The sequence below is a fragment of the Alosa alosa genome, chromosome 17, assembly GCF_017589495.1.
Source record: "Alosa alosa isolate M-15738 ecotype Scorff River chromosome 17, AALO_Geno_1.1, whole genome shotgun sequence".
Taxonomy (NCBI): domain Eukaryota; kingdom Metazoa; phylum Chordata; class Actinopteri; order Clupeiformes; family Clupeidae; genus Alosa; species Alosa alosa.
The window spans coordinates 4,895,678-4,917,184 of NC_063205.1; the positions used below are offsets into that span (position 1 = coordinate 4,895,678).

A 21,507-nucleotide genomic window follows, 5' to 3' on the forward strand; every position below is an offset into this window, starting at 1 on the left:
TGTGAGTGTATATGTGTGTGTGTGAGTGTATATGTGTGTGTGTGTGTGTGTGTGTGTGAGTGTATATGTGTGTGTGAGTGTATATATATATGTGTGTGTGAGTGTATATATATATATGTGTGTGTGAGTGTATATATATGTGTGTGTGTGTGTGTGTGTGTAAGAACAAGAGTTTCTCATTGGGAAGTGAGGGCAGGTAGGAGAAGACAGAAGCTGTGTTGTTCTGGTGTTTTTATCTAGCGACCCTGGAGACCATCCTGGCAGCGCGGCCCAATTGGGAATGTGTTATGTAGGGTAGAGGGGGGTGCTAAGTAGCACAACCTTTCTTATTCCAAAACACGCGGGCAGGCACACACACACACACACACACACACACACACACACACAGACACACTTGAATGGTGTGCTCTCTTAAGGGACTACCTGGCAGCTAAGAGTCTTTTGATTCAACTAAATAACCAGTAGAGCTCATAGTGAATCATTGCCACCAGTGAAAATGGCTGTGCCAAGAAAGAGGCCAGGCTTGAAAGCTACCATTAACACTCAAAAACATATAACAGATGCATAAAAATATATATAGTAATAACCGCCCCCAAAAAAAACAACACCGCTCTTTTCTCCCATTGCTACACTGGAAAAACATCACCAGTCTCCAACAGCCTGACCATCAAATTATGACTGGTCCCAGCTCACTTGAAAAGTATAGTATGTCTCTATCTAGACAATATTGTGGGTGTCTTTTTTACTTCCTGTGCATACAGGTCAAGTGAAAGCAACCAGCCATGACCAGTTCTTTGGCAGCCAGCTAGCTCTCAGAAACTACCGAGCATCTGCGCGAGCTCAAATAAAACACACACACACCAAATAAAAATCTCACTCACAAACAACCTGAGAGCAAATGCTCTTCACTGTGAAGTTGTGAAAGAAAACAATGAGGAGAAAATCATTAGCGCCTATGAGAATCTGCTTTGTACACACAAATTACTGCAGTAATTAGAGACAAAACGCCACAAAAGGTTCTGTGACTGGGAGTGCATTTTAATCTACTGCTGGCAAGAAAGGGTGAGCCCGCGAATACAAATGCCGTCTGAGTGGAAGGGGCTATGTGTGTGTGTGTGTGTGTGTGTGTGTGTGTGTGTGTGTGTTTGAAGGAGTGTGAGTGTTTGGAAGTGTGTGTGTGTGTGTGTGTGTGAGAGAGAGTGAAAGATCTCTCCTATATCTCTCTGAGTGCCAGGGCATAGATATGTGTGTAGGTGTTTAGCAAGCAGGCTTCTGATTGAGAACAAGCAGGCAAAAAAAAAAAAAATAAAAAATTAGCAAGTGTGCTTTCTCTGCCATCATCACTTTATGATCTTTACACAATGCCAGCAAAAAGCCCCAGACCCTACTCTCTGGCGAAGCCACCTGCAAACAGGGCTGTTTGGACAGAGCAGCACTTTACATGTGATAGGTGATACCTCAAGCCACAAGTCAAGCACCTACTGTACCTTGCAGCAGTGGTGCCTGGGGCACGATACATCAGGCGTACCAAACCAACACACATGTTCTATGGCTTTAAATCAATTAGAGCAAAAGTGTGTGCGTGTGTGTGTGTGTGTGTTTGGGGGTGGGGTAGGGGGGTTTGTGCTGTTCCAGTGGCGATTCGTTCTAAACTGAGCTTTTGGAGCAAAAGCGGCTGAAAGTGACGACGGCACAGCGGGGATTATTCATCATGCGCTTTACTCCTGGAGAGACCAAGAGACTGAGCAAGACAGGATGGGACACTAACGCACAGAGGGACTCCTGCTCTGCATTATACACTTATACACTCGCACACAGTGGCCCCTCCACCCACACACACACACACACACACACACACAAGCAAGAACCAAGGACCAGTCATGCTTTCCCAGAGGTGCTTCCACACGCACACACACACACACACGGCGTGAATTTAATCAGCCCAGCGCACTGGCAGAGGGGGAATCAATTTACCTGAATGCCGTCCAGCAGCTTGCTCATGCACCAGAAGCTGTCCGCCTCGATGTTCCGCAGAGCGTCCTCCTGCAGGCTGGAAACATCAAAATTTTCCACCTCTTCCTCTGCAAAAAAGGGGCCAGAACAAAGAGGAAGGGAGGGAGAGAGGAGAGGGAGGGAGGGAGGAGAGAGAGAGAGAGAGAGAGAGAGAGAGAGAGAGAGAGAGAGAGAGAGAGAGAGAGAGAGAGAGAGGGAGAGAGAGAGAGAGAGAGAGAGAGAGAGAGAGAGAGAGAGAGAGAGGAGGGAGGGAGAGAGAGAGAGAGAGAGGAAGAGGGAGGGATGGAGACGCAGTGTTAGCGAGGGGGCCACCACCACACAGCAGGGGCCCCACACACACACACACACACACACACACACGCACACACACACACGCGTAAATTGGCATTCCTTAGACATTCAGCTGAGCTCCTGGCTTCCTGCTGCCACAGCGGTGCGTAGGCCGCGTCTGCAGGCAGTATTGAAAACTGATTGTCACATTCATGGATATTCCCGGCCATTATTGCCGTAGGTTTTGGCAAGAGGCAGCATTCGGCCTGCCTTGCATCCAGAGCGATCAAAATGAGGAGAACTACAGACAGCATTATGCACTGCTAGATGAGCCCGTGCGGCCGCATAGCAAGCCATACGTACAGGAGGTAGCCAACAATGAAAAGCAGATCGGCTGAATCTACTGCTTTCATGTGCTTGAAACCGGACCACTCATACAATATAGATTATACATATATAGACCAGAGGTAGTGAATGGCCAGGGAACCTACATTAAAGCTGTGTGTTGTGCTAACTGTCCCACTAGTGTATACAGCAGGGGTCTCCAGCCTTTCTCCTCCCAGAGCTAAAATAGCCTAAATGAAAATGGCTGAGAACAACTGGTGTTTTATTTGTTTTATTATGTATTAGCAGTAGCATGTATTGACATAGCTTATCTCCACCCAAAACAACTGAATAAGCTTCGTATGGGTTTTAAGGCTCCTTTCAACTCCTGTTTTTAGACTGTGAATTTGATTTGATAGGATTTTTGATTTTTAACAGATTTATACAAATTTTGCTTGAGCATTTTGAAAAGCTACTCAGGAGGGGAGCTACCTGCGGGAGACACCTGGTACACAGTTACCTACTAACTCATTCCCCTACTGTTTTATTCCATTCCTAACATTTAGATTTGCTTATTCACACTTCTAGTGGCTAGTTCCTTACTACTGGCATATATTGACAACAAGAAAGCTTAATGGCTTCCCTCAATATTCCCTATCTACCCTAGGACACACACACACACACACACACACACACACGGGAGGCAAACCTCCCTGGCCTCTCAGGTGAGTCTGTGTAGTGGTAGTGAAGCCTTTGAAAACTTCACATCTTTCATATTAAACAGGGCCCTGCCAGCTCCTCTCAGTCTCCTTGGCAACGGCAGTAGAACTGCGAGGTGCGGTGAACATGCTCAGATTGACAGGCCAGGCAGAGAGAGTACGCATATGGTGCCAGGCCTGAATCCCACTCACCACACACACACTCACAGGCAGGCATAGAGTTTTTTATGATGCCATAACCCACACACCACACACACACACAAGGCAAGGCCGAGGGATACTACAAAGGGCTGAATCCAGTAGCGAGAGGGATCTCAACTGAATCCAAGGACTGCGATGCTTTTGTGAAAAACATGGAGTGTGTTAAAATGCCTCCCACCCATTGTTCAGTCAGTGGCCCCACTGGTCTTGTGCGGCTCCAGTGGTGCAGCAGTCCCCAGCTGGTGGAGCAACTACAGTAATGCAGCAATAACGCCCAGAATCTGGCAAGGACTCTTAGAGCACAACATCACCCTGCTGCACTCTTACTCATCAGAAAACAAGGACACGGACACAGAGAGAGAGAGAGAGAGAGAGAGAGAAAAAAAAAAAGTCTGGGGGAGAGAGAGAGAGAGAGAGAGAGAGAGAGGGTGAGAGAGGGAAGGAAAGAGAGAGGGGTGAGAAAGACTTAAAAGAAAGGGTGTTACTGAGGAGTCAGTGTGGCATGCATAAAACAACAGCTCCTCCTGTGGTCAGAGAGGTTACTACGCCCCAGTGGCAAGTCCATCATCCAGCCTGTACAGCAACAGCCGCTGTATGGCTTTGCATCTCAAATGGCCAGGTAACACTCACACATATTCGCAGACACACCCACACAGCATCCATTAATAGAGGATAGTGTGAGTCACCAGTGCTTGGACACATGTGGAGGCAACAGCTAGATTCCTCATCCCAACACACTCGCTAACAGCATCATTACGGAGGTGAGTCAGCACGTGGCAGATTTGATTTAACTGGACAACACTAACCAACAAAGGAAGTGGGTCAGAGCTGCAACAAGACTGTGGAAGTAATGCGTGCATCATGGTTCATGTGCTCGGTGACAAAATACACAAGAGTGGGCGCTCGGAGGGATCACACACACACTCACACACACACACACACACACGCTCACATTTTGAGAAGAGGCATCAGTGAAATGCTCGAAAAAATAAATAAATAAACTATAAACTGAGAACTCCCAGGGCCCCTCTTTGAGGGCACCATCCCACCATCCGTCCAAGCATATTCACATGGGAATGCCCGTTGCCCATGGAAACAGTGCTGTAAAAACAGCAAGGTGACACGGGTAGCGCACTGGGGGAGCAGAAGGACTGGACCTGGAGGAGCAGTTTAAGGAAAATCTCTATGCAGCAGCTACATGTGTACTCCCATATACAAACACACACACACATACACAAAAAGAAACATTGATCCTCTTTGTTCATTAACCTTTCCTCTGATCATTTCCAGCCAGAGTCCATCCTGTGACACTCACAACCATGGTGTGGTTGCACTCTCACACAGCAGTGTAACGGCCTCCACCAGTGCACACGGGCCACCACAGAAAACTCAACAACCCTGGGAGCTCCTCGAAAAAGAATGCGATTGCATGTTTCTTTTTATTCTGGGTGCATTTCTGGTGCGGTGTGGCCTGTATGTTTGGATAAGTCTAATTGGAGCACGGCTGCCTTCTAGCAGTAGTTGGAGTTGGGGCTCAGCAGGGACACCTGCACAGTGCTCAGGGGACACTCCCAAGGCTACCATACACAAGTTATTAATTAGCACAGGCTGCCAGTGGCCTCATTCTCCCAGCCACACGAGCGCTCGTCTTAGCAAAACACATGTACACACACACACACACACACGCACACGCACGCACACGCACACACACACACGCACACACAACAATCAAATGAAAACACAGGAGTGAGATCTTTCAAGTTCTTTCATGGCGAGTGGTGTAGTCCCAAAAGAAATGGCCCATTCTGCAGAAGAGACATTTTATTTGGTGTCTCTGGCTTTTGTATCTATTTATCTGCTGGGTGACCAGAGCAGCCCTCTGTGCTCAGCCTCACGCAGCTCTGTCCATCTGGAGTGAGGAGTCTTGCTGGCCCCGGTCAGAGGTTCCTGTTGGCCGCAGGCTGCTTTCCTGTGTACCTGGGCACAGGGTAGGCTCCCCCCGCGGCACCGGGGCACGCACAGCTGTGAGAAGTGCTCGGCCATGCCAACCGGCATCAAACGAGCCGACAGCTCCACGGCCCCGCCATCTGCCTAGGGACAAGCCTTCTGCCCACCGGATCGGGGAACGTGTTGGGATGGGGAAGAGTGGCGAGCCGCAAGCCCACGAGCGACTCGTAACCCGGCCAAGAAAGAGCGGCTCCACTTCAGCCCCACGCTCCAGAGGTCAATCAGACAACGGTTTCATCATGGACACCGTAATCTGACCAACTGGGCCCAATTACACACAACAGCCACGTCGCCCCACGTTGCCTAATGAGTATTAAATGGATTCCATAGAGGTGTAATTGAAGCCGTGGATAATTAATATGGAATCTGCTTGGCAAACTTGTCGTTCTAACACACCAGAAAATGAGTCCTAGGAGCATAATTACAATGTAAGAGTGGCACTGCGTGAAATGCAAGGTGGGGGATCCATCTGTGGCGTATGGAAATATTCATCTGGATGTGATGAGCAGGACGGCTAAAGGGGGCCTGGGCTGGGGAATGGGCGATTGGGCACAATCAGAAAGGAAAGGCTGCCCCTGTGCCTGATTGGACTGTGTGTGTTCAAGTTCCCCCACAGCACAATGCAGATGGCCAGATGGCCGACCGTCCTGCACAAGACTCACAAAATAACCAAGAGAACTGGCTGCAATCAGGATCCCTGATTACATATGCTTTTATTAACATTTCTGCTAAACCTGTCCAGAAGGAGCCGTGGACAATCCTTGGAGGAGAACCTTCTCTTATCTCGATCACTTAGTTCTTAGATCAAAAATTAAACAAGCATCTGAAATGCATGAAAGCACCAAGGCTCTATTAACGGTGCAAGTGATGCCAATCGTTGTCCTCGTGCACCTTTTCTGCGTTCCTTCAGGCGGACGCTTTTAGGTGCCGGGAGCCGAGCGGAGCAATCAGGGTTTTGTGTGCGCGCGCAACACAAAGGAAAACAAAGGAAAAGTAAATCTCAAGAGCCGCCGTATGTCTGGAGCAGATAATGGCTTTGAAATCCCATTATTACAGCCAGTTTATTTAATAGAGCACGGAGCAAAATGCCAAGGACCGTCTGAATCTCGGCGCCTTTCCTCTAAACTGCAGCCACTAGATCTGAGCTAGAATAAAATGTCCACTGCACTGCCAACCTTGTGACACTGTGATCTCAGGCGGTGGGCTGGGGGAGACGGGGGGGGGGGAAAGGAGAACTAGAAGAGAAATGGCTTTACTTCAGTCCCCTCCAGAGTGTCATCCAGCAAACCTCCACCTTAAAGCACTCTTCTCCAGGTTCCCCCAGGCGATAGAGGGGCCCCTTCTGCCTTTTACAGCCCACACCTTTGCCTTCTCCACCAAGCAGAGGATTTCAGAGCACTCCAATAAGAAAGCAGCCCTCTCTCAGGACACCACTTAAAACACACAACTACACAAATCATCAATGTTTAGCTCTCAGATACTGCTCCCTTGCCTTGTAACCATGGTAATTGGAACAAGTGAGCAGATCGTTTCGGGGAATGTTTCTGGGCTTTTTATGGTTGCTTGGTGCCAAAGCAGGCAGGCGTTTTCAGACCGTGGTCCGGCGGCGTTATATATTTTGAATGGAATGGGACGTGAAGGATCTCTGCGGCATGTTTGACACGAGAATGCTCTTTACAGCACCGTCAACAACTTCCATTGTGTGACACGTCTTATCCCATGATTCACCACTTTGCCAGGAGAAAGTGAAGAGGGAGGGAGGCTTCAAAAGAGCTGCTATTATCAGAGGCTGGAAAATGAAAGTTTCCAGAGTGTGAAATATGAGGGCAGATCAGTCCATTAAGGAATTAATTTGTGGTTATCTGGAGACTCAGTAAAATCATTAGCCATACAGTAATGAGAAGTTCTTAAGACATTCTGGGCACAGGCTGACAATTAAGCTGTACATTGAGCCAGCATCAACTGATAAATATGCAAGGGAAATTCTATAGTTACAAATCTGTGTACATGGATGATTGCAAGGCATGGAGTGGCATATTTTTTTCTTAAAACTGATTACTTTCTTAATTGTTATAAATTGCGTTAGGTCAAGCATGACACATCCCACTGATGAAAATGAACAAAGAGCGATTTCTCAATGCAGGAATCTGTGCAGAAATTCAATTTATGGCTTTTTATAGCAGAGTAATTAACTTAATCCAAAAATATTCAATAACCACGATTACTCAGAGAAAACGAATGACTTCGTGACAGGACAATTTCTCTAAATCATTCTCAGCTTCGCTGCGTTTTACATCTTTATATGAGAAAACGTATGTTAAGCCTGAAAATCAGATTTATCTAAGGTCACTGCTTGGACATCAAAGCATATTTCACACAGCAAACTTGGTTGGCTCAGCCAGGGAGCTATAGAATATATTTTCTATAGACAGACACTCGATGGATAAAAAGTTGTAAAACGGAGAACACATTGTTCACGCATGACTAAAAAAGTTCATTAACACAATTACATCGCTGTCCCTATAAACTTTCCACAAGCACCTAAAGAGGTCTGGAGAGCCATCCGCTCAATGAGCAACTGAAGTAGAAGAAGAGTAGAAAAATACCCTCCACCGCATGTCAGAAGACATACCGAGGCAATCACTTAACAACTCGTTAGAGCAAATCAGGGGCGTTAATCAGACCTGCATTAAAATCAGCACTTGGCTCGCCACTCCAAATGGGGAGATCTGAACAAACCGATACTCATTAAAGGCAAGGCGATGCGTTCCACACCAGTGACCGCTCAATCCGCCATCACAAGTCCCCCCCCACCTCTCAGTCAATGGGCCCCGTGAGTGGGAGCCGGGTGTGGATCTATGGGGGATGTGAGCTGCTCTTCATGCACCATGTGTTAAGAGCCTGCAATCTAAAAGCAGAGAGGCAAGAGCACTTTGGCAAAAAAAAGGAGAGCACGTGAGAGTGCCAGCGGCTCCGAGGCCTGCTGGACCTCAGCATGCTCCCGCTCCACTGCAGCTCCCGCCAGGCTGGCCAGAGAGGCCCTGTTGCTGAGCTCAGCCCGCTCCTCGCCGGGCGGCGTTTGCCACCTGGGCTGCCTGCGCTCTGCCTTGCCGAGTGCTGGGACACAGAAGCCTCTTCCCTGAGAAAAGCAAGAGGCATTTCCCACTCACAGCAGGAGGCCCCCGTCTAGCCAGCTACCACACAGGAGCCTGGGGTTAGGCTGCATCCGCACGTTTGATCACGGGCTTGTGAGCGTGCGCACACACACACACACACACACACACACACAGACAGACACACACAGCACACACACACACGCAGACACAAACAGACACACACAGACACACACACACACACACAGACAGACACATGCGCGCACACACACACACGCAGACACAAACAGACACACACAGACACAGACATACACAACAGACACACACACACAGACACACACAACAGACACACAGACACACACATACATACATACATAAACATGCGCAGAAGCCAACTCCATATTCATGGGATTCCACTGGGCAAATCCTTTGAGTGCCGTTTACACCAGAGCTGTTTAGAGCATCTGTCAAAGGCACTCAGTGTCGGGTTTACAGTAAACCTTTCCTGTGCAGGAGTCGGCATGTTCCTCCTGCCTTCGTTCTAGCGCCGCTAAATAAGCGCACTGCAGGCCTACTGTGCCAGCCACAGTCTGCATCCTGTTCCTTCTCAATCAATGGACAGGAACTGTGAATGAGCAGAGAGGACATTTTGACACGATAAGAACGCCATGGTGCGGAATAAGCAGGCCATTCGTGACACCGGGCTGATGCAGCTATGAATGTTTCCATCCACCCTCATGCTTTCACATGCCACTTTCACGCTCATCTCAAATGAGGGTCCATGCACCACTGGACCAGTCTCCCAATACATCCAATGTGAATACAATGGAAGGGCCCGACACAAGCATGTTACACTGCAGTTAGCAAATGCACAAGATGCAACAAAACACCAAGTTTCTTTAAGAGGTGAATAAAGAGGAGGGGGGTTAGGAGATAAGCCCATTGCAATAAGTGTGTGTGTGAAAGAGAGGAAGTGTATGCATGCGTGTGTGTGTGTGTGTGTGTGTGTGTGTGTGTGTGTGTGTGGGTGTGTGTGTGTGTGAGAGAGAGAGAGAGAGAGAGAGAGAGTGTGTGAGAGTGTGAGTGTGAAAGAGAGAGAGAGAGAGAGAGAGAGAGAGAGAGAGAGAGAGAGAGAGAGTAGGTGAGAGTGAGTAAGGGAGAGAGAGAGAGAAAGAAGAGAGAGAGAGAGCAGGTGAGAGTGAGTGAGGGAGAGAGAGAGAGAGAGGTGAGAGTGAGTAAGTGAGAGAGAGCTCCCCTACCTGCTGCTGTGAGGGCCATTAATTAAGGTGGCTGGGCAAGACGTGTGGGAGCTGTGCTCCTGCGTCTGCAGGCCGAGCGTGAGTGCCGTGCCTCCCCTCAAGAGTGCATTCCTCCCCTCCTAATTACATTAACTCCCATTAACTCTCCTCTGCACCACAACTCCTGGGCCCAGGGGCCTGAGTGGGGCCCAGTGCCCAGTCGGCACCAGAGGGTCTATTAGAGCGCAGACCACTCCCGGCTCTCCGCAGGGCGTTCAACACGGCCTCGCGTGATCCATCAAGACTGTCCAGTCTGCTACCGCCACCATCGCCTTTATTTTTTCGCTGCCACGGACTGCTCTAAGACGAGCCCACAACTCACTCTTCTGTTTAGAGCCATTCCTCCCGTTTGCCGCAGTTCCTCTGGGCCCTCCCTGGAGTGCTGCAGCGAATGACAGCCTTGGGCAGCTCAGGTCAGAGGTGGCATGAGGGGGGGGTGCTATGGATGAGAGGGGGTGAGGCGAGGCAAGCCCGAGAGGAAGGTAGCCGCCAGTGGTCACTCACGACCGCAGAGCAGACCAACAACCGGCAGGATCCAGCTCGCAAGCCACCATGGCACTGTTGCCAGGGCAACACCGGCGAGTACAGCCAGCCTGGAGACGAGCAGAAAACGGAGAGCGAGGACGAGGCGGAATACGGCTCAGCCGCTGAACCCTACGCCACATCTTAAGCAAATGTCTAACGAAATCACACTCTCACTGGTTCGCATCATTTCTCAATGAGGCCATCTCCCTTTGGGTGCATAAGTACAGAACACCAATAACAGGGCCCATTTATCATCTCCCAGGAGAAGCCTCCAGAGATGAGCACCACTGGAGCAAACACTCCCTCTACAAGTTCATCTTGACTGAATCTATATGTTGAAAAGATGTAAATTACAATATAGATCTCCAGACAGTCAATACTTTGCCATATTAAAAAACAACCATACCTTCCAATCAGGTGCATCCTCTTTAATTAGAACGCTTTAGAAATCGCCTAACGAGAAATTAGATTGGCCTTCAAAAACAGAATTAGTCTTGACTTAGATGATGAAGGAAAGAAAACAATAACTAAACATTTCAGCTACATGATTTGCTCAGATCAATAGCCTCTTCAAATCAGGGATGGCACACCAGATTAAGAATATCGATGGGGGAGAAATGCATGGCTGAGCCACGCCTCTGAGAGCATATGATTAGATGAGGAGTGAATAATGATATCTGGCTCTGATTAACAGAAAGCCGCTGATGAAAACCGACCGTTTCATCTGAAGCCAGAGCCGCTGGAGGCTTCAGGAAATGATGATGTGTAGTCAAGCATTCCCCTCACAGTTGGGCCAGACACCTCGGATAAGCCCACAACAAAGAGAGAGAAAGAGCAAGTGGTACGGCAGTGACGGGTGATTTTAGGTCATGAAATCAAATACTAGTGGGGATTTAGTAGTAGCCAGATTTAGTAAATGTCAGCCAAAGCTGCCTTGTGTACCCCTGTTCTTTCTAGATCCGCATAAGACCTCTCACTGACTGCTGTTTTTTTTTGTTTTTTTTACAAGCAAGGTCTCAATGACACATGTCATGCTCTGCTGCCTCCGGCGGCCAAGCGTGGTACACTGCGTGCCCTTAAACTGTCGTTCCATCCTGCTCCTTGGTTTTTAAGACTCAATGATGTCAAGCACGACTCCTTTAACAAGCTCTGCTCATGTCATAACAGCATCTCTTGTAGGCAAGGACGCGTTGTCACACCCAACTAAATTTGACTATCTACCTATTACATCCCCTAACTAAGCGCAGAAAGGGATTGAACCCCAGTGACAATTTCAGTCCATTTATCAGCCTGGTAGTCTGCTTTCTGTAAAACAGTGAGAAGAAAATGAGAACTAAATAATGCATGAGCCTAACAGCAATGTACAAACAACAGGCTTAACGGGTCTGAAATTACATCCTGTCATCATACATCTTTAACTGCAGAGATTATGAGCAGTCCTCTGCTCAGAAGACTCACGCTACCTAGTCTGCGAAGCCAGGCGTACTTGACTTTCACTCTCCCTGGACTGCTGACGTCAAGAGTGTGTTTTCGGTTTTGTTTGGGTTTCTTTCTCTCCTCTCCCCACTGAAACAGAATGCAGTCTTCAACTTCAACGGATGTCCCACAACGCTTGTGGCACATCACACCAGGGTGTGGGGGATTAGATTTGGGCTCTTCAACGTCTTATTTTTCCAGAAGTAAGAGCGATGAGAAACAGTGTGTCTTTTTCTGAGATAAGTCATCTAAGGATAAAAGTCAGGCCTGGGCAGACTCTGTGGGGAAAAGTAAACTAAAAAGACATATTCTAGCAGTAATCAGACATCCTTAACATTAACCAGAAGGATTTTTCATCACCAAATGTCTACTTGCCAAATGCATTTCTGCCTCCACATCCCTGCCGGTGGGGATGCAGTAGTGCAGTGTTAAGGGATAAGACACATTGTGCTGGCAAAGGAATCTTTCACTGTAATGGGCTCCCAACTGTCTGTAGTGGGAGCGAACAGCATACATTTAGGGGGGGGCATGGCATCCTGCATAAGACCTTATTGGGCCCAGTGGAACTTAAAAAAGGATTTAAGCATTTCTGTGATCCGGGAACCACTAGTGACAGGTCTTTGGCTGATTAAAATGTCCTTTCTCTGCCATTGGGCTGAGTCTGGCATACAGTCATTTCCCATCTTCATATTCAGGGAATGAAGATATGTTTCCATTTCGCTCAGCACATAGAGCCCACACACATCCACAGAGATGGAAAACAAAAGCTCTCCCCTTCCTCTGAGGGACTGGTAATTAGACAACTCACTCCTGAGCATGAAAGCTGGGAAATCCACCCAAAGCGCCAACGACGTCTGCAGACAGCAAACAGACGATCAAATATCATGTAACCTGTCAATGGTGCACTTGTGAAGGCTTAGCAGCTTCAAGGCTCATCAGTGCAGGTAGATGTGTGAAGACAAACGCTTTGAGGATCCGACAGGGTCTGAGTCACCAGGATGGGAGGAGGCTGAGGTGCAACAGAAAAATGCTTCTCTTTTCTCCAAGCTTTTCCCACAAACAGCCACAATCCCCCGTCGAGTTTAACCCCATCGCCTTTGTTCACTCCCTTGGGTCTGTGACAAGCCAATCGGTGCAGGCATCAATACTGGCGCTCTGGAGCAGCACTTGGAAAGCAGCCCCAACGGATCAAACAGAACCTCCCCCAGAGACCTGGAGCCTCCGTGTTCAGTCCGTTCACTGTATTCCTTTCCCATTAGGGCACAGCGTAGTCCCCTCCACTGGCTCTGATACATTAGGGTCATTAGCCCACAGCTAACCTTGCTGTTCATTGGTGGTCATGCGGAGTTGAGCTAGTCAAACACCCAAGGAGGTAGTCAGACAGGAGAAGGACCGCTGAAGGACACTGCTGTGGACTTGTGGATTTCATCTCACAGCTGGAGGGCCATTAAATAGGTCAAGAGTCTGTGTGCTTTGTGCTTCAGGATTATACGGAGTAAGGTAACTGTGTTTAGATGGAGTTTTCGATATAGGTTGAGCAACATAAATATGTAAATAAAAGTGAATGTGAATACAGTTTAACAGAGCTTCTGTGATTTTCTTAACATGTAGGAACTCACCTATGTATTCAAAGACGTAAACAACGAAGAATGGTGTGACCAGGTCGTTGATGCCCTGCACGTAGCCACTGGCGGGGTGGCGGATGGCCCAGATGAAGAGGATGCGCTCGAAGATCTAAAGGTGAAAGAGGGTCCCAGTCACACGTGGAGATCACCACAGACCAAACAAATCAGAATATGTCTACCCCCCACCCACCCCAAACCCCAGTGTATACTGCTGCTGTTACATGCATGACTTTCCCCGCACAAGGTCACATTTCTCCCCCTTTTAATTAGACACACAGACAGAATCTCCTCCCCCTTGCCGGCGATCAATTAAACAAAATCAATTAGGCTTCAGGAGCATGTGTTTAATCATTAACATCACTACATTCAACAGAGGAGACACCAAAGGAAGAAAGCAACTCAAAGGTGAACGCATGCACAGGTGTGAGTAAATGTGTGTGTGTCTGTGTGTGTGTAGTGAGCTGTGACAAAAAGCCATTTAGAATGAAATATTCATAAGCAAAGGGAAAAAATCTCTGGAAGAATATCAGCTCTGAAATTTAATAAATCAGAGGCTGTATACATACATTTTATCTGCATTTGTTTCCGTGGCTGTCTCGGTATCCCTGCATACCGTGGCTGTCTCGGTATCCCTGCATACCGTGGGCACTAACGCTTGCACCCTTTACTTTTTCCTTTATCGTTCCTCTACTCTGCTAAACAATCATTTGTGTTTGCATGACGGCCTTTCTCCTCCTCTCACCGCGCTGTCAGCCCAACTTGAAACAAAGGAGGCTTGAAGTTGAACTTCCACAAAGCGCAGCCAATGATTTCCATATCTTTTCGCCTGCCTCCTGCCCGACGCCTCCGCTGACGAGGTAGCTATCGCCCCACACACACGCGCTGCGCTTCCCTGGCCAATCACGCTCCCTTTCTTCCTCCGAATAAACTCATCCGTCACTTTATGCCCGATCACAAATGCAGATGACTGGAGTGGGCTCTATGCGGGACTCGTCGTCTCTTTCGAGGGGCCATAGATCAGAGCCATATGAGATTCCCATTGCTCACATGCTGCTTCCTTTCATCATCAAAGTCCCATTTAGCAGCAGAGGGTATGGGCATGGGCCCTGGCATGAGGAGTGGGGGGTGGGGTGTGTGTGGGGGGGAGCTGCACTGGCGCTGAGGGCTGATGCGGCGGGCAAATCCCATCCAACACTCAAACACTCCATCGCCAAGCCAACGCTTCCCCTCAGAATTCACTCCCTCGCCAAGCCAACGCTTCCCCTTAGAATTCACTGCCAGCCCCTGGTCTCCTCCTGCCGCCCATCAGTGAGTGAGAGACTGGAGCGGGCAGCAGAAATCAATGGGCGGCTGGAGTGCACTAAGGGGCTGAGAGCGAATATATTAGCCATTTATTTGCTTAGCCGACACCCTCATCCAAAGCTCCGAGACCTTTCCTATCCTTACGAGATTTGTCTTTTTCTGTCATTCTCTCACGCTTTCTCTCGGCCCTCTACCGCTCCGGTCTGGCTGGAGCTGAATGCCAAAGCACCTCTACGGTTCAGCGCGAGTGGGGTGCAACTAGCCTGAGGCTACTAACAAAATCAACGGCCCTTCCAGTCGGCAAGCTCTAACCTCTGCCTCCCAACATCACCGTGTGCAATACAAACGAGGAACACGCCTGGTGAAGGCCCTTCCCTGTTGAGCAGTGCGGGGATTGTGTCTAGCCTGCTTTACATTATTTCTGACTCCCCTTTTTTTTTTAAATGTATTTTTTAGCAAGGACCAGGAGAGGAAAGTCTTTCAGATTTGACACACGCCAGCTGAGAGACAGAGCGGATGCTAGGTCACAGAGGTGGTGACCTTGCACATGTCCACTCAGGAGCAGAGAGAGAGACAGACAGGCAGGGAAGGACAGGGCGGAACAAAGGAGTGGGTGAGCTCGCCGCTATCGTGTCTTAAGAAAACATTAACAAAGAGCTTACAGAGGCGGCTACTGCCTGACTTGACTGGCTGGCTGGCTTGTGGAATGTGCAGGGAGTGTCAGGTCTGCTCTCTGAGTCACTGGCACACATAGCCATGGCGTGAGTGAACGCAAGAGACCCTACGGTAAGTGGCTGTCAGATCTACAAAACCCTGCCTTAAATGCACGCATGTGGGAAATAGGATGTTGGAAGAAAGGGGGGGAAAATGATCTTGCTAAAATCAGACTGAAAAGTGAGCGTGTTAAGTACCACTGTCTGTGAGGTGCTTCTATTATTCAGTGCGAGACTTGTGAACATGTGCAAACACATTCTCCCAAATGATGGCTTTAGTCTTCTCCTCACAGACATGCTGGTAGTGTATTAGCAGAACACTGAATCAGTTTAAGGTGCAAAGCATGATTAATTTGGGCCCTGAACGTCAACGCTTTCCATGGGCAGGATGTGTGGCATTTTTTTTTTGTGTCGGCCAAGCAAAAATCGGCTTAAACTCCTTATAAATGTTTCAAGGTAGGCTTGTGGCTTTCTCATCCTGTGGAAAGCAGCAATGAGGGGAGCTAGTGTGTGAGAGAGAGAGTGCCGAGAGCAAGAGCAAGAGAGAGGCAGGGAGCTGAAGGTAATCGACGCTGACCCCCGCCACGCACTTTTTTAAGCCGCAAGATATTCACAAAGCCCCCGAGCAGCAGCCACCACCAAGACGGGAGAGCCGCCAAGAGAGAGTGTGTGTGTGCTACAGAGGGGTCAGGGGTGTGTGTGTGTGTGTGTGTGAGGACACGCACACTAGAGGAACTGGCCGCTCTTTAGCGCGCACGCCTCGTTAGCGAAGCCTCGTTAGCATGCTCGCTCCAGCAACTCTCCTTCGGGGTCGTCCCTTGGTGATGAGCGGCAAGTCAAGGAAGGGGGCTGCTTGGAATGCTGACCTTACGCCTCTCCACTATCAGGCTCACGCAGGCAGGGTTATTAGAGTCGGCAAGCAGAGGGACTTTTAGCACACGTATGTCCACGCGCTGCTGCGTGCAGTACGTTTTTTGGGAGTGCTTAAAGGACATTGCAGTTTATATGCTGGTGGGTGCAAAAAAGGAGCTTTTTTGGGGGTGGGGGGCAAGTGCATGCCAGTGTGCATGGCGGACACCTACAAGCTGGTGGCGAGTGTGTAGGAAGTCTCACCTCTTGCACAGAAGCTTGTTGAAAGAGAGGAATAAGAGGATTAGTTCTTGGTATGTCAATGTGAATCTGCAGGGAAAGAACACAAACAGAGGAGGCACAAGCAGGTTAGAGATGGGATCGGATCAGATCGGACCGGGCCGTTAAGAGAGCGGTCAGGGAACAGGAGCCCACTCAGGCTGCCTCAGGCAGAGGTCTCAAGGCCCCTGAACTGACACAAGAAGCAAAGCCACTCCACCACTTCATTCACCTCTGATGCAAGACAGAGAATGGTTTCATCACTTTTAATAAAAAGAGTAACAACACGCCAGAGATGAATGAAGAGTGCAGCCGAAATGCCACAGGGACTCAGTTCAGCAGCGCTAAACCTGGAGTGAGAGACAGACAGTACATCAGAGAGACAGGGAGAGAAGGACGCAGGCGGACAGGCGGCCTTGTGCGGAGTCAGGTGGAGGTGGGCCGAGGTGTGGGGCGTCTCCCGCTCCACAACCTTCTTACCTCTGTGACTTTGGGCTGCAGCACTAAACTCTCCGGACTCATCCGGGGAATATCTATGTGAATCTGAAGGTTCAAAGAGGACATAACAGCACAAACACACACACACAGGCGTACACACATCACCGGAAGTTGACACATTCAGTCGCACAGATAAAAGAGAGGGAGGGGAAACAGTGGGAGACACATAAATGCACACAGACACACACACACACACACACCACCAGTGGGAATACATCAGTATCTTCACTGTCTTGCCAGATATAAGATAAAAACCACCCTGCCGACAATATCACAAGTGGAAGACAAAAAAACATTTGCAGACATGTCATAAAATATAAAGATGGCACATCGTATCAGTGCATAAGTGAAGCATCATCATGCGGGCTGTCCTTCTTCCTGGCGAGAATAAAATAGGTCAAAGTCACGCAGGCTACGTCTGGGACAGGTAAGCAGTGTTTCTCCGGGGGCTGTGATTGTGTGGCGCCTCGTTCTCCTGCCAGATAACAGGCGGCCGACAGGGGCTCAGCGATTACGCCCAGGAGAAAAATGAGCTGAGCCGGGAGGATTGTGGGAGTCGGCAGGCTGAGAGAAGCGGCAGGCTGAGCCAGGGCTGCTAAGGCTGCGGTGTGTGTGTGTGTGTGTGTGTGTGTGTGTGTGTGGGGGTGGGGGGTGCTGGGGAGGTGGCCCTCCTCTCTTAGTGGCTGGCAGGCTCAGACACTGGGGCCTCTATAAGGAGCCACTCGGCTCCCCAGCACCCGCGCACACCGATGCCAGCCACCCCGCTGAGCCTACAGCCGTGCATCACGCCTCCAGGAAGTTAGCACTGAACAAACACCAGCGAGATCCACTTAACACTCCTCTCCCGCTGCAGCCTACACATGAGACAGCACAGGCTGACTACAGTGAGCTGGAGAACCACACTGTAGTCTGCTAACCAGAACCATACGCGCACACGCAGCATAGAGAGAAGACTCTCAAACTGCTGACTGTACAGCTGGGATATGGGGAACTGCCAACGGAACGGGATGGGCATTTCAAGAGTTACAGCTCAAATTAATGTTATCTTTTTCTTTATTATTCTTTAATTTGCTGGCGTTATGGTTCTCTTGTTGACTATTTAAGAGGATGCATGCTGCTGGTTATAGAGGCAGATATTACATGCTCCCAGGCTGCTGACGAACACCACGCTTTGGTTTTGGTGCAGCTCTTCAAAAGAATGCAATTAATACTGCATGTATGGGACAGAATCCTAGGACACATTTACGGAACTGGTGTGGCGAGGCATGTGTTGCGCGCTCTCCTCACCTGTCTGTAGGTGTCCTGGTGGTGCTCGTCGTTGCGGGAGTCGTAGTATTGCTCGATGAAGCCGAAATACTCCTGACGCTTCCTCTGCAGCGTGCTCTCCCTCCTCTCTGCGTTGGCTGGGAGGTACCCCTGTGGGAGAGCGAGAGGGCAGGAGAAGAGAGAGAGAGAGAGAAGAGAGAGAGAGAGAGAGAGAGAGAGAGAGAGAGAGAGAGGAGAGAGAGAGAGAGAGAGAGAGAGAGGGCAGGAGAAGAGAAAGAAAGAAAGAAAGAAAAAACACACAAATGTTTTTGCACTGGGCAGCTGCAACACCTTTAAATCAATTCAGTGTGACAGCAGCGCATTAGCCTCCACATTTTCTCCCCGCGTGCACTGGTACCGATTCAAGTGGAGGTCACCTTTCCTGTAATACTTTAGGATCTCGCCTCACTGCTGTGTTATTTCGCAAGCGCGACTTCTGCCCAGGTCCCCTGCGGGTCCACTGTTGCCCAACTGTCCTGCTTCCCTCATCACGCTGCAGCTACAGAAGGGCGGAGGAGCACTAACAAAGGGACTTCGCCACGCCATCCACTTCGACCCCACGCTCCACTTCAGTGGCCCGCCGCGCAATTCTGGTCATCGGTTTAAAAAAAAGAAGCCGCTGCGGCGCAGCAGATGTCTGCGACAGGAAAAGAAAGTCTCTTGATAAAAAGTAATTGATTGCATGGAAATCTACAGCTGCAAAAGTCCATTCATCACCAGGGCTGCGATGCACGCACACATTTCTTACTCCCCTGCCCAGACAGCTTTTACAAGATGTATGCGTGCCAAGCGCTCCTCGTTCCACTCCCAGAACAGGCCATTAGGATTCGCACATGTAATTAAGTCTAATTGATAAGGGAATCGGCAGGGGCTTTTGATATCCCACCATCAGTGCACTGCTTAGTGCAGAATCTGGTATTAGGGTCGGTTTTAAGAGGAGTTGCTTGAGGACATATGCACTGCGGATTAAAATTTGATGGACTGTTTGCTTCAACACAGACTTTTTAAGAGACTGTGTGTGTGTGTGTGTGTGTGTGTGTGTGTGTGTGTGTGTGTGTGTGTGTGTGTGTGCGTGCCGTGCTCTGGGTGAACTTCAGGAGTTTCTACCTCACAAGTTTCCACCGGGACACAGGCAGTCACCATGACAACACACACAGACAGCTTCAAAGTAGCGCACCCAATTTCTGTACAGCAGGTGACACATCATGAAAGGAGATGGGTGGGGGTGGCAGTGGGGCACTTCAAAAATCCAACCTCTTTGTTGTGCGCGAGTGTAGTTTTGTTTTGAAAGGCTTTCTCGCCGGCTTCTAATCTAGTCATTTTGGTAGGTGGCTCCACAACCATCTGACAAAGAATGGGCCCACTAAGAAGCTATTCTTTTTCTGCCAGACGAAAAAAGACAAACCAACAAAGCACGTCTGTAGTAATGAGGCGCGGCCGTCCGCAGGCTGCCCGGTGAGCGACGAAGCGGCGCGGCTCATACGCTCTGCTGGAACGTGTGCCAGAGAGAAGAAGGCTACTGTCCTGAGCAGGTGCACAGTGGCCGCCTGACAGGAGTCCTGTAATGAATGTGCAGCACGTGCAGAGGAGGAGGGAGAGAGAGAGAGAGAGAGAAAGAAAGAAGAGAGAAGAGGAAAGGAGAGAAGTGGAGGAGAGGAGAATGGGAGAATGAAGGGATAAGGAGAGGAGAGCAGGGGAAGGCGGGATGGCTTGATAAGAGAGTGGTAATGCTTAACATCCCGACACAAGCACGGCTTTTCATCAGCCCACTCTCCCAGCTGTTAGCAGGGAGGAAGGCAATTTGTCAAAGCGTCCAACCGATATCCCCTAAATGAAAAACACGCTTTAATCACCTGCGTAGGTGATCTTTTTTTTTTTCTCTCTCTCTCTATCTCTCTCTCGCTCCTGTTCATGTATTAAAACACAGCACGCACGCCACCGCAGCACAGCACAGCCCACTGAGACAGGAGGACAGCGAGGCGAGCAGACCTGATCTCCACATAATGCCGCCTTCGCCTTCGTCTAGAAAGGAGACCAAAAGAGGCTCGACGGAGAATGGCCTCAACTAAATGCCATTGCCATTGCCAAGGCCTTTTTCTTTTTCTTCTTCAAGAAATGAAAGAGATGTAGACCGTTGCAGTAACATGACTATCTCAATTTCCCATTAAAATGTGATTGGTGGTTGGGACTCGTGCAGAGGGTGTCATTTGTGAAGGCGGAGGATGCAGAGCAGCGGCAGAGGACACGTCCACTACCGTAAGTCCTCCCCAACCCTGCCATTACGTCCCATAATGAAGGCGTGCTCAGTCGCGCCCAGTCAAGGGTAACGGAGAGTTTACGGCGGGTCACCTGTGCAGGCCAGTGCAGGTCAGTGTGTGTAGATGCCGCACTTCATAAGTGACTTTTATTGGTCTGACACGGCCTCCTACAGAGCAAGGCTTTAGTCCAGTGCTGACTGGCAGAAGAGTGCTATGATGGGCGAATCAGGGATCAGGGTGAGATGACGGCCCCCGGCCCCAACAGAGCACGCCCGAGCCGCGAGCCTTTTCCCCAGCCTTGGCTAATCTCTCAGTGAAACCAAAACGCTGGCACCTAATAGATGCTGAACTACAGTAAACAGGCAATCTTCTTTTTTTTCCCCCTCCAGCTCTACCCCTTCTGAAAATAAGCTTAAGGAATCAATTTTGGGAGTAAATGAAATCTTTATTTTCTACGGGGGAACTGACAAACAAAAATGATTTCTACTTAGTGGAGCATTTGAGCTGGTTCCTGGGGGGAGGAAGTGTGCAGTTTGTGTGAAGTCAGCAGGATGGGGAGAATTGATTGCGCATTAAAACGACTGTTCAAATGGTGACGACACCCTCCGCTGCCTTTCCTGGGTCTCCTCAAGTCATCGCTCTTGTTAAAGGATGATTTCCAGCTGTTTAAATTCTTTCTTCAAATGTTCGCGCGCACACACACACACACACAAACACACAGGATTCAGTAGC

The 21,507-nt window shown here is 49.3% G+C and overlaps 1 protein-coding gene across 4 annotated transcripts in view; it reads right to left on the minus strand.

Annotated features, from left to right (window-relative positions):
• Positions 1-21,507, minus strand: part of tbc1d22a (TBC1 domain family, member 22a) — a 101,429-nt gene that overhangs the window by 64,840 nt on the left and 15,082 nt on the right. Inside the window, exons 6-10 of one of the 4 annotated variants that reach the window (XM_048267726.1) lie at positions 18,500-18,628; positions 17,195-17,257; positions 16,700-16,765; positions 13,566-13,680; positions 1,975-2,081 (exon numbers count right to left, since the gene is read on the minus strand). In XM_048267726.1, the coding sequence (XP_048123683.1) occupies positions 1,975-2,081; positions 13,566-13,680; positions 16,700-16,765; positions 17,195-17,257; positions 18,500-18,628 (480 nt within the window). The remainder of the gene's footprint in view (positions 1-1,974; positions 2,082-13,565; positions 13,681-16,699; positions 16,766-17,194; positions 17,258-18,499; positions 18,629-21,507) is intronic. The other 3 variants (XM_048267728.1, XM_048267729.1, XM_048267730.1) reach the window with 3 other exon arrangements.